This window comes from Gorilla gorilla, chromosome 2, assembly GCF_029281585.2.
Source record: "Gorilla gorilla gorilla isolate KB3781 chromosome 2, NHGRI_mGorGor1-v2.1_pri, whole genome shotgun sequence".
NCBI lineage: Eukaryota > Metazoa > Chordata > Mammalia > Primates > Hominidae > Gorilla > Gorilla gorilla.
The window spans coordinates 141762477-141776018 of record NC_086017.1 but is presented as its reverse complement, the minus strand read 5'-3'; the positions used below and the strand labels follow the sequence as shown (position 1 = coordinate 141776018).

General features: G+C 39.6%; 1 protein-coding gene across 1 annotated transcript in view; it reads right to left on the bottom strand.

The window, feature by feature from the left end:
• The window catches only part of LOC101152234 (collagen alpha-6(VI) chain), a 155867-nt gene that overhangs the window by 89810 nt on the left and 52515 nt on the right, over window positions 1-13542 (bottom strand). The window contains exons 7-10 of the mRNA XM_063704177.1: window positions 12242-12817; window positions 9123-9692; window positions 1750-2093; window positions 1586-1664 (exon numbers count right to left, since the gene is read on the bottom strand). Coding sequence (XP_063560247.1) covers window positions 1586-1664; window positions 1750-2093; window positions 9123-9692; window positions 12242-12817 — 1569 coding nt within the window. The remainder of the gene's footprint in view (window positions 1-1585; window positions 1665-1749; window positions 2094-9122; window positions 9693-12241; window positions 12818-13542) is intronic.

Below are 13542 nucleotides of genomic sequence, written 5' to 3'. Positions count from 1 at the left end.
AGACACTTTTCAAAGAACATTATTGCCATGATTTCTCTCTTCCATTGGAAGAATCTAAATATCTGAGGATATTATTCAAAATATAGCTTCTGAAGTTGATACCCATTTACTAGTTTTTCAGTAGGCATTGGAAGAAAGATGTTTGGTCTTAGAATTCTGGATATTCCAAAGCACTTCCTGGAAGAAACTCTACTGTCCTTTGCAAGAGAAATACCTTTTCCCCACAAAGGAAAAGCTGAAATAAAAGAAAACAAAATAACAGCAACCACCAAAACAACCCTACCCATCCCAACTAAGCACTCTAGTATCTTTTTTCAGTCTTAATTAAAACCTTCATTACAGCTCATGAACAAAGGCCAAGACCAGAGAGAATAAAAACAAGGCATACTTAGTAAATAAGGGATAAAATAAAAACTTTACTCCCTAGTAGTAAACTCAGATAATTTTGCAATTTGTTGAAGATTGGAGAGAGCGAACAAAATAGAAAAGACAAAGTCCTGTCAACCCCTATTAGCTAACCTGAGAGATAATGTCTTAGGTCAGGTTCCCTAGAAACAGAGTTTGAGATAAGGATTTGGAGGTACGCAAATTGTTGAGGAAGCACTTTCAGAAGAAAGGGAGTGAGGAAAACAGGATAGGGTAGGGGAAGTTGCTGAACAAGAACACAGTGTTGCAGCTGGAGTCTAGCTTTATTTAGCCTGATCCCAGGAAACTCTGGAGCATAAATTGCACCACACCACTGGTGTCATTTAGAGGCAAAGGTCCAACTCTGTAATCTTATCTGCTGCCCAAGGATGGGGTGGAGAGCAACCTTCCAGGTGAGGCAGCTCTACTGTCCAAGGGCAATTCTTCAGAGAAGGAGTAAGCTGTGAGTTGTTAGCAGCTAGAGGATAGGTGAATCTGCCAGATTCACCTATCTGGGTAGGGCAGAAATAGCACCCACTTACAGAAGAGGACTTCTATTCTGAGTCAAACAAGAACTTCTTTGTTTGACTAAACAAGAACATCCACATGTTCTTGTTTGACTCAGAATAGCTTTTGGTTCAAAAGCCAAAAGCCTGGTGCCAGAGCTTAAAAATCTCAAACACCATGGTTGGCCAATCTGTGGTCTGAAGGAAGGAACTGATTAGAAAGCTGCAAAACATGAGTAAATTTATCCAAAAATGCTTGCAACTCTGGCAACTTTAAGAGTGTTAGAAGAAAACTGACTCTCATTCCCTGGTCAAGGAGAAATATACTCTTCTCTTCTGGTGACACTAAAGAAGTAGCAATATTAGACAATGTGGGGCGAGAGAGAAAGGAACATTCTCCAGGAAAGGTCAGGAAGAAGAAATACAGTAATATGAAACAAAGGATAGGACTTTGTATTCAGTGCTGTTTCATACACATGAGGCATGAGGAAAAAAGTGGATGTCAAAATATTCTGAGAGCTCATTTGTTCTGCCTAGTACATACAGAATACGGAGATTGTCAAAATTAGGGTTATTCAAAATTTAAGAGCCTGGAAATTTAAGAGCCAGAATTTAGTTCTGAGATTATAAAGTTAATAAGCACTCCCTTCCCACTTCTCCTCTATACTCAGTACCTTCTTTTCTAAGTTCATCAGATTTTTGTTCAAGTTTCTCAACATCATCATCCAATCCATCTGAAAATAAAAGGACCACCTAAGAAAGTATTCAAAAAAAGAAAAATGAATTAAAAAGGGTTCATTGCAATCATAGACCAACAAATAAGATAAATCCATGTTACCTTTCCTCGAGCAGCTGATTTATTCTGAAATGTATCCCATAGAGAATCCAAGAGGTTTGCATTGAGAAGAGATGGTCCTTTAACTGTTATATCCTTCAAGCTATTCAGTATGTTTTCACTGTAGATCTCAAACTTGGGAGAATATTTTTCCATGGCATTGGTCACTTGAAAAGCCACACTGACCTGAGTCTCTGTGCCCACCTCACAGCTTACTCCATTGAGGGAGCTGATGGCACGTAAGATGTCTTGAAGGTAGGTTTCCATCCAAGGCTGACCTTCAAGCAAAGTCTGCCCTTTCTCCTGAGTTGAGACATCAAATCCCACCACAACATCCACGAAACAGTCTAGGATTCAAAGGAAAAGCATGTCTTAATAAATCAACAAACGCCTTTATTTAACTCAAACACCATGTCTGAATCAAGGGACTTGGAATTCTATTTCAGTTATAAAGTTGGAACACAAAGAAAGGCATAAATGAATAAAGAAAGAGGCTAAGAATCAACTCTTTTCTAACCTGTAAAAGTGTAAGGGTTCATTATTATTTTTTCAGGTCATATAAAATCTGATGATTCTATAATGAAGTTCTGAAAGATTTTATTTTAGCTATTGAAAAAGTCATGCAGAATCATTTAAATATCCCTAAAGTACACTGTGGAAATGTAATTAGTCTAAAATAAGACATTCATATAATGCTACTTATCAATTGAGGTCATTCAACAAATATTAAATTATAATAATCATAAGGGAAATTTAAGAACATTTGAATAAAGTCATCTAGAAAAAAATAAATCACAAAGGACTCATCTAAGGAATGGTTTTGATGATTTATATTTCTAAAAAGGGCCTTTTTGATTCCTCTTGTTGTCTTCTAACATCCACTCAGAAAAGAAAAAAAAAACTAAAAAATTCAGGAGATCCTTTGAGATCTTGCTTGGTGTAAGTCTGACAAATGAAGAAACTGATAACCAAATTATTCACATTCGACCATGTCAAAGATGGTGATGCTTTCAGGAGCTCAGCCATTCCAGAAGCCACAGACACTACCATTTTGAGGTTAAATACTTAGAGGTGTGTTGCATTAAAGTGCTTTGCTCTTATTCTTATTAATTCTAGGGAAACTTAAGAGTTGGAGAAACTAGAAAGGGCTTGATATTTTAAGCTGAGTGTCCTAAAGGCAGTTAATTAGAGAACAATAAAGTCATGTGACTCATACACTCTCCCTTCAAGAATTTCTAACTTGGCTAAAAACTCTAATTTTTTTCAGCAAACTGAACACATACAGCTTGCTTGATAAAATGAGTGGTTGTTTTTAATTTGGTTTGCTTAGATCAGCAATGTTTAAGATATTCCTTGTAAAGACAAATGCTTAACTACTTCCCAGACACACTGGTCAGTTGGACATTTGCAAATGTTTAAAACCAAAATCATGAATTTCAACTTTTAAAACAAGTGTTGGCAACTTGATTTTTAATGAGAATTGACTGAGGGAAAACAAAAATTTTATTTGATCATTTTCATCATGAGATTCAAGGTAAATCAAAGTGTTATCAAAAATCTGGAAGACTGAGCATCTTATTTTACTGTATTTTACTGGAAATCTCTTCTTAATCAGAAAGTAAGATAAACTATTTAGAAAAAAGCAGAATATATCCTTTCCAAAATTCCTCTTGCATCTACGTCTTCTCATATCTGTCTTGAGCTTGAAAGTTTCATTTTTGATGATGACTGTTTAAACCTGAGCAGAAAACCAGGTAGTAACCAAGATATGATAATGTCTTTAAGGAAAACAGAATTGTGTGAAAAAAACCAACCAGCAGAAATACCAAAATGACATCAAGTGACCTTGGGAACTGTTGCCTATAAACATTGTGTATTTTAAATTTTTGTCTAGATTGCTGAACGTACAAACTTATTTAGGTAAACAAGTTCCTTGTGTTTAATTTAAATTGACAAATGATTCCATAATAATGTGATAGAAGGAATGGAATTTGGTGGACAAGTCCAGAATTAGTAAACATGTGTCTAAGTGCAGTGAGAGAGACCAAACCATACTGAGCAAGAGGCTCTCATGCAACAGCCTAAAAACTCCACTGAGACATCTGCCCTTAAATCAGGAGCCCTGTCTTGAAGTCTTCCATGACACAGGTTGTGCTTTAAAGTGAATCTGCCATTGGTGACTTGAAAGGACTGGAGGCAGGGAGTTTTGGAAGTGAGCTAGGGAGAAGGCCGAAATTGGATTTCCAAAGAAATAATGAAGAATTAAAGTAGGATAACAGCAGTGGGAATAAGAAAGGGCTAATAAAAGCAAAATATTTAAGAAGGTAATTGGCAGGACTGGCTACAGAGGGTGATAAGAGAAGTAAGAGTAGCCCGCTGAGCCCTTGACTAGTCCTCCAAATAGCAATGTGGAATCCTGGGGGGCAAGTCTGTGAGTGGGAAGACAGAAGTTCAGTTTCAGTCACATGCTGGTCACCATTCTGTTACTGCCAAACTACTTTTGGCAACTCTTATCCTCTCTGGGCATTAATTTTCTTGTCTATAAAAATAAGGGGGTTATATATTTCAAAGTAAAAATACAAAAGCACAGAAAAGAGTGAATTGAATCAGACAGTTATAGTCTCATTATTTCCTGCCAAGCCCAAAAGCTGATTCTAATTATTAATTTATAAAGACAGTACTTAATTGGAGCTGATGATGGCAGATTCTTAGTATTAAGAAATACTGTCAAGAGGCTAGGGTACATTTGTAAGATTAGAAGACAGATTCTTGAGAAAATACTTTAAAGGGGAAAGTGGCAGTTATTAGCTGGGATAGGAGAGAAATCTGTTTGGGACTTTGAAAGACGGGGTATTTTAGATTAAAAAAGAAAGGATGATCTATAAAGTATAGCTAGGGACTGTTAGAGACTCAGTTTATATACCTCCCAGATTTGCTTCCTCCCTTTCCCAAGGCGTAGACATTTGTCCACAGAAGAGCCCTAGCTGCCACCATCCTTAGTCTGCTAACCGCGGAAGTGACAGCCTGGCTTTGACACAGCCTCCACCATGCTCACTGCAGAATGACCACCTTGGCTCTGGTGCCCGTGTGCAACCCACGTGAACTTAGGGAGGCCCTGGTCCCTTCAGCATTTCCTGCCCTAGGTGTAGTGCACTGTGGGACCTGTTTCTGGTTTCCCCAGCAGTTTCCATAAGGGGCTGGATAATGCAACCCAGTAGTGTAGGGAAGTTAACTCTCTGACTTATGAGAGGCAGTAGATGGGAAGCAATTGGCAGGTAAATCCTCTCCTTTATTCCCTCTGCTGGGCTGGTATACACGGTGGTTTTATAGGGCTTCTCTAGTGATGTTCTGCATGACCAATGCACCAGTTATGCTTTATTAAAGCTGTGGCTAACTTGGTAACATACTACCTTGTATTTACTTTCCCCTCCTTTCCCGCATCACTTCCCTTCCATTCACTCTTGCTTCCCTGGGACTGCACTCCCAATAAAGTATTGGCATGTAAACTCTGCTTCAGGCTCTGTTTTCTGGAGAACCCAGACCCAGTTAAGGCAGGAATATAAAAAGAGCTCCTTATTAAGAAAAGTTGGACATGAACATCTATTTTTTTCCTTATATTTTTCACATCTCTTGAATCAAATCCTGAGGTTGTCTCTTACCCTAATGAGACTAATCTTCTGCTCAGTCTCCCTTTTGATTCATTTATCCATAATGATAGATACATCAGATGAGATGCTCCTGATTCTCTGCTACCTAATCATGGCTCCATGCTAAAAAAAAAATAGGCAGAACCTCCACATCCTAAAAATTGCTCAAAGTCTCCTCTAGTGGACAGAATAGCCAGTCTCAAAGAAAAACCAAGAAAATAAGCATAAATAAAGGTGAGAAAACAGTTGCTTAAGAAAATACCATGTATATTTATTAAATTTGAATATAGCTCTGAAATGTGGCTAAAATATTTAAGTCCCTAAACTAAGGAATTCTTGGTAAATTGTCCTTCTGTGAATTAACCCCATTACTCCACAAATTTTCATTCAAGTCCCTTCATGGTACTCTCAGCAACATGCTATGATATTAGCTAACTCTCAATGAACACTTACCATATACTTCCAATTCACTGTCTCACTTCTCCTCATAAGACACAGAATAAGTAGAAGCTCTTTTTCATTTTGCAGATGAAGAAGCTGTGACAGATAAGCTTGCCCAAGATCTCACAGTTAACACTGTGTCTCTCACACTTGGGATTCAGATCCAGACTTCTCTGGAGTCCACATGCTGAACCACCTTATTCTACCATTTCCTGGTTAGCCAGTGATGACAAGTCATGCAGGTTGCTAGTTCTACTACTAGATTATGTTATTGGAAGTGACAGCAGGAAGTGGTTTCCTTAGGGAATATCAGCTTGTGGAAACAATTTCAAAGATACAAACCTATGATGTCTTAATAAGCTCCAGCTATTAATTGGTGAAGCACAACACTTAGATATTAGTTCTTTATAATGTCAATATCAGATAACCTAGACAATAACTATATCAAGAAAACAGCTTAATTTAACAAAAAAGTCAGGGATGGGGGTGGTGAGAGGAACAGATGGGGGTCAGACAACCCTAGGTTCCAAATGTGCTTAGTCTTACTTCCTGTATGATCTAGACCAGGCTACCAATATTCCCTTGAACCCCAGTTTCCACATTTATAAATGAAAACAAAAACACCAACCATGTAAGATGTTGGGAGAATTGAGTGAGATAGTACATTTAAAGTGCTTAGAGCACCAGGCTTGACCCTTCGTAGATGCTCAAAAAATAATGATTCTTAGTCACCTCCATCATACCTCCATGCGGCTGACCTCCCTTTCACATATGTTGAATCACAGTATACAATTAGAGGAACTTTTAGAGATTATTTAGATTTACAAACCAGAAAACTAAGACTCAGAAATGGTACTGACATCTCCAAAGTTATGCATATTTTAATAAGAAGCACAGCAAGTGTTCAGGCCTTTAGTCCAGTTTGTTTTGAACTGTACTCAGCTACTGTCTGATTTCCTTGTTTTGAGATTTATAGTTTAAAAAGAACTGGCATCCCCTAATATATTTGTACATGCCTTTGAAGCTTTATCAGTGTTCATTCCAGCTTCATCAGTCCTCAGCTCACAGCCTGCCTCACATTCTTCCTTGCTGGAGTAATAACCTCAAGTTTATCTTAATATAGACTATGTTTCTTATTTTTTTTTTGCATTCATGACTGTTTAAAAAATAACTCATTACTTACTTGGAGTTCATACTTCTGTTTTTTACTTTCCACACGGTTTTCTTTCATCACATTCAGAGAGAAACTGGATGGTTCAGAGAGAATTTTCTGCCTAGTAATTGGGCTTGAGTATTTCACATGAAATAAGAAATTAATGTGGAAGGTTTGGCTGAGGTAATCAGATACATTCCAAAGTATGTGAAGCAGGACTTAGAGAGTCAGTAGTCCCAAATCAACCACAGAACTCTTAACCTTTAACCTGCACATCAGGTCTTATTAAAGGTCTGAGACTGCAGTTTGGAAAAGTGTTTGGAGAGAGCTGTTGATGTGCTGTGGGCTCTCCCATCAGGCACACACACATATACGCAAGGAGAGTGGGTGACTTCCTTTTCAAGCTGAGAGAGGGGCTTTCAGAGATAATCTGGAGATAACCTAATCCTGGAAATTCTAAAGCATGAGACACAGGATGGAATATTGCCCTCCCTACAAAGAAGAGGCAATCACGCTGGAGGGCTGTGATTCCCAATTTTTATTAGGGCAATCGATATGTTATTGTTGACCATGGAGCTGATATGGCTGAGTAGAAGAGCAAGCTGTTGTGGGCTCCTCTGATCTCCCATCTAAGAAGCCCCTGGAGGGGGCAGAGAAACCTCAGCAGAACAAAGCTGGAGGCATCAGCAGATGCCCAGAGGCTGAGAAAGGCATAAGGGACACTCTGGAATAGAGACATACTTAGCCTCCTAAAAAAAAAAAAAAACTGTGATGGAGAGATCTTTAGACAAAGGTGGCTTGGTTGGGGAGGTGATGATGTGGGGCAGGAGGTGGAATCTTTGAAGGACCTATGAATGGACCCAGCTTTAGACATGGGCTATTGTCAGAGAAAACCAATTCCTGAGTAGGGCCATCAGATTAAAAACTTTCCTGTACCCTTTTAGTTGTTCCCCCTTTCGTAGTACCTTCTCCTTCTGGAGAGGCCAGAAACTATGGTTAGTAAGATGGAGCAGCACCTGGAAGATGGGGAGTGCAGTGAAAGTCTGGGGACATTGGGTGAAATGTCAACCACTTCTCTCACAGCAAGGCAGCCTGTAGCAAGCTGGAAATGTGGGGTAACCTTGAATAAAATGTAAGTTTTAACATTACACTGGGATGGACATATTAATCACCAAAAGAAGGTTCTTTTATTTCCTGAAAGTGATGAGGGGCAAAGGAAGAGCTAGCTCCCATTCATAAATTTAATGGTCACTGGTAGATAAAAATGAAGGCACTTTATAATTATATCTCAGGTGTTATGCTCATTAAAGTTTAAATATGCATTTTCTCATTTAATCCTCACAATGTTCTTTTGAACTAGGTACTGCTATTATTCACATTTCAAAGGTGAGAAAATTAAACTTAGAGAAGTTAGGCAACTTGTCCCAGAAAAAAATGGCCATAGAGCAGGGATCTGCTGTCAGGCTGTCTGTCTTCAAAGCTGCCTCTTAATGACCTTGCAACTTTTTTTTTGAGTGGAAATCTGGGATTAATGTTTACCATTGGTAGTTATATAGAATCATAACCAACCCATAAGATGCCTTTATAACAGAAAAAGTGACTTCTCCTTTAAGACACTTTACTTCCATCTGTTGAAAAAAGTGTCAAAATGCACTAATTGTAAAGAAGATATTTACTAATTTCTGCAGTAAAATTTCATAATAAAGATATAAACCTCTAGGGAGGTTTCTTACCTACCTGTACCACAGCTCTTGGCAGCCCTATAGGCCCTATTGCCAAGCAACCAAAAATCAGTCAAATATTTCCTTTCTTTGAGGCATTGCTCTTCAACCTCTGAAACCAGCCAGATTGCAAACAATGGCCTTTTCCTCACATCTGAAGGTAGGCATTCCCACTCACAAAGGAGGCATGCTCCCCCAGGAGACAGGCAGAAAAAAGGGCACAGGATATCAAACACCCTGTTTCTCAATCCACAGGTCAAGACAAATATTTAATAACTGTGAAAAGCTCAATTTGAAATCCAGAGGCACAAATCTAAATCTCCCACTAGCCCCAGGGGATGACAATGGAGCTTGAAGAAAATGCCAGAGAAGATGGTGTAGGGAATCGATATGAAGAACTTGCTAAATACTTACTGCTTTCACCCCCTGTGGTACAGATGTTGCGAACAATCCTTTTATTGACCTTCTTCAGTTCATCGAAGTTGTGCACTGTCAGTTTTTTCTCTGCAGTCCCGGTGATCTGAATGAGCTGCTGGTCATCCACATCCCCAATGCCCACGGAGTAGATGTCGATACCTCTGTGTCTCAGGGCTTCCGCGGCCTCGGCCACCTCGTCTTGGGACTGGCCATCTGTAAGGACCAGCAGCACCTGTGGGGTACCTGTATTTATCCTGCTGCCCATGTCTGGCCTGAAGTAATGTTCCACCTCCCTGAGTGCAGCACCGATGTGTGTGTTTCCAAAGATCTGCTTGATGTTTTCAATCTGAAATGATATCTCTTTTTCACCTATGAAAGTTCCCAGTGGAAACTCCGGGTGATAGGTATCGCTAAACTGGGCCGCTCCTATTCGCACTCTGTTGAGGCTGACATCAAAGTCTTGAACAACAGATGCCAGAAATTCCTTCATTTTCTTGAAGTCATTTGGCTGAATGCTAGTTGAACCATCCATAAGGAAAACAAGATCTACTTTGTCAATTTCACAATCTACAAAGAAGAGAAGGAACAACAGAAAACCCAGATTGTTATTCTTTCCTTAATCCACCAAGAGCAAATTCAATGTTTGCAGCTATAGGCCGGGCACGGTGGCTCACTCCTGTACTCCCAGCACTTTGGGAGGCCGAGGCGGGCAGATCACAAGGTCAGGAGAGCGAGACCATCCTGGCTAACATGGTGAAACCCAGGCTCAACTAAAAAAAATAAAAACAATTAGTTGGGTGTGGTAGTGGGTGCCTGTGGTCCCAGCTACTCGGGAGCCTGAGTCAGGAGAATGGCGTGAACCCAGGAGGCGGAGCTTGTAGTGAGCCGAGACTGTGCCTCTGCACTCCGGCCTGGGTGACAGAGCAAGACCCCGTCTCAAAAAAAAAAAAAAAAAAAAAAGTTTGCAGCTATATAGAAATATTTCTGAAAGTGGTTTCTTATCTTATGCTAGCATGTGGTCACAATAATTGTAGAGGAAATAAAGGCAAATGATCAGTTCTTAAAGTCAGTACAAGGAATGAATCACTCACACATCTTTTTATGCTTCTCTTGGCTTGCTGATTTGGTATTAGGCCATTTTATTTTCTGAGATGCCAGAGAACTGGGGCCAGTGCTACGGAAAACTTGTTCTCATCTACAACCTAGCCTCAGCTCTTCCAGAAAGCCCGGTGACAATAATAGCACACCAAGAGAAAACAAAACACACATACATTTAGGGATTCAAACAAAGAGGCAGATAGTTCATATTATTGACTTAGCCTCCCTGGTCATTTGAGCCAATAAATGTTTTTCTAGTTCATTAGGGCATATTGAGAAGAGGTTTTAAAAGGATGCCTTTTGGTCTGTATATCTAGTCAGTTTTCCTTTTTATCAGCCCCTTTCTGCTGTATGTAGGCAAAAATATCTATTTGAGAAAAATATTTGTGAACAAGCAATGCAAAATGAAGATGCTTCCCCCATATTAACACAGCAAATATAAAACAAGAAGAACATGAGAGACCACTGCCAATGAATGAGTTATGCTTGGCACATGTGTGTTCCTTAGCTTTCTGGCAAGCATGATCATTTCCATGAATTCCCCAGTGATCTCACCACTCTCCGAACTTAGTTCTCATCATAGCCTCAGAAATATTAAAGGTGTCTGAGATTCCTGAAGTCCAGGTAAGCAAGGAAGTGATAAGAAGAAATATGGTAAAGCGATCCTTTAGGAATTGGTTAACTTATTAAATTGTTTCAGATTTCAATAAAGGAAATCTAGTACTGTTTTTCTGTCCCAAGAATTTTCAATATGAAAATGCAATGTCAACTTCTACAGTGAACTGGAGAAGGATAGATCCAATTTTAGACAATGGCTACAAGGAAGGAAGAGATTTGTCCCAGTTTTCAGTAAGACCCAGAAAGATTTTATTAGTTTTGTGAAAGAAAAAGATAGTAGCTGCATTCTAAGGAGGCAAGGCTTAGGAAAACCAGAGAAGTTAGATGAGTTTTAAAAAGAACTACTATATCTAGATGTTGGAATCATGAATTAATAGCAATTCATCTAGTAAAAACATTTAGTATCTTTAGTAAAATACATCTTGGGAAAAATACTCAGGAAACTAAGTAGAGGATAATCTTTCTCTGAACCAAAAGTATAAAATGATAGTAAAATGATGAAGGAAGGAATACATACATACATGCAGCAATGCAATCTCCAGCTGCCAGAATAGAAGCCCCACTATGCTCTGTCCTGGAAACTTCTGAGGCTGGAACAGAGTTTTTAATACTGGCCTTCACATTTTAAATGACCTTGTGCCACAATTGAAATAAGCAAAGAAGGTGGTGACTTCTAGCCTGAAGGAAAGAAGACTTCAGGCAATTCTAGCTGGTTCTTAGGAGGAGAATTTGATTTCTTGCATAAAGAGGAAAAAGAACTAGTGGGTGGAAAAATGTGTAAGCACATATGTGTTCTAATGAAGGCTGTTCAAAACTGGTGAATTCAGCTAAGTGTAGTGGCCCACACTTGTAATCCCAGCACTTTGGGAGGCCAAGGGGGGCAGATGGCTTGAATCCAGGAGTTTGAGACCAGCCTGGGCAACATAGTGAAACCCTGTCTTTACAAAAAAAAAAAAAAAATTAGCCATGCCTCATGGCACACATCTGTAGTCCCAGCTCCTTGGGGAGGCAGAGGCAGGATGATCACCTGAGTCCTGGAAGTTGAGGCTGCAGTGAGCCGTGATCATGCTACTGCACTCCAGCCTGGGCGACAGAACAAGACCCTGTCTTAAAAAAAAAAAGCCAAAACAAAACAACTTTTGAATTTCCCATGATTAGAAGAGTTTAGGAAGAAGTGATTAGGAATGCTGCAGAAAGTATCTCTCTTTGGGGAGGAGTCTGAATGAAATATCCCCGAGGTCTTTCCAACCCTCAGATTTTATAATATAGAAAGTCCTATGAAACAATTAGAGCTCCTTCTCTCCTCTCTGGAAAACTTGTTCCTGAGAGCCATTGCTTTGCTTTCTCTCTCATTTGTCCCTCTGCTAATAATTAGGAAAAACTTAGTTGGCAAAACTTACCGACTTTTGAAGAGTTGCAGACACTGGCTGTCACATCTGAAAATATTCCCTTCAGACCTCCAAAAGTCTCCACGAAGAAGTACTTGTCGCTTGATCCTGCCATGGCTAACAGCTCCACGGGATTGGCACCATCAATCCCCACAGCCAGGACAAGAATGCCTTTGTCCCGCAAGGCCTTTGCCGTGGCATTGAGTTTATCAGCATCATGGGATTCCCCATCGGTGATCACAATGAGGACTTGGGGGACCCCCTTGTTCAGGCGGCTGCCCCGGGCTTCAGTGAACATGTGGTCTGAGAAGCCCAGTGCCTCAGCAGTGTAAGTACTGCCACCCATGGCTTGGTCATTTTGGAGCACTGAAATTACCTCCAGTTTTGTGCCAAAGTCATCCAGATAAAACAGCACCTCTGGGTCATCAGCATACTTCAGAGCCCCAAACCGGACCTGATTCTTGCCCACATCAGCTTTTTTCACTAAGCCAATCATGAAATCCTTCATGATATTATACTCATCATAGTCAATGCTGCCAGAGCTATCAATGACAAACACAACATCTAAAACTTCAATCCGCTTGCATTCTGAAAGAGGAAGAGAGAGGTAAACCATATGAGATTAGCTTTGGACAGCATGGGAGATGCCTCAACCTTTTTATAAATTGCTAGTGTTTTCTCTCCATGGGGATCATGCTGTGCATTAGAATGTCAGTTCCCTGGATAAGAGGACAATACACATACATTGGTGCTGGAAGTATACAGTTAATACTCACTTAGGTGAGCTTGTAAGATAAGGCGGGAGTCAGTGGGGGCCCACTGCAGGGAGTGGGACGGGGTCAAGTGACAATCACAGGATTGCCAGGAATAAAAAATTTTAAAAGCTTTGGACTAAAAAAATCAATTCTATGTAAATTTTCCTGTATAAGTGGTTTATCCAACATGTGCTTTCATTTATACAATTTTTTTCTTTTATTGTAGCCACGATCTTGAGATTTGTATTCTTAATATAAACCTTGGGGAAATGACCAAATGAAAATGAATTTGGCAACACTGTATATTTTTCATGATTCTCTGACGGCTGACTTTTCAAAGTTACTTTTTCCTCACTTTTTGACTTTTTTGAAACATCTATTTTCAGTTTTGGGTTTCATCATAGAAATAAGCCCACTTCGCACTTGGTCCAACTAAGCTGTTCTAGCATGATGCTCCTATTAACTTTTTAAATCTGAGGTCAGCACCATGGAACAGAAAAGCAGGAAAGACCCAATTAATTCTTAATCCATGTGTAGCATGTTCCCTCCAAAGGTGCA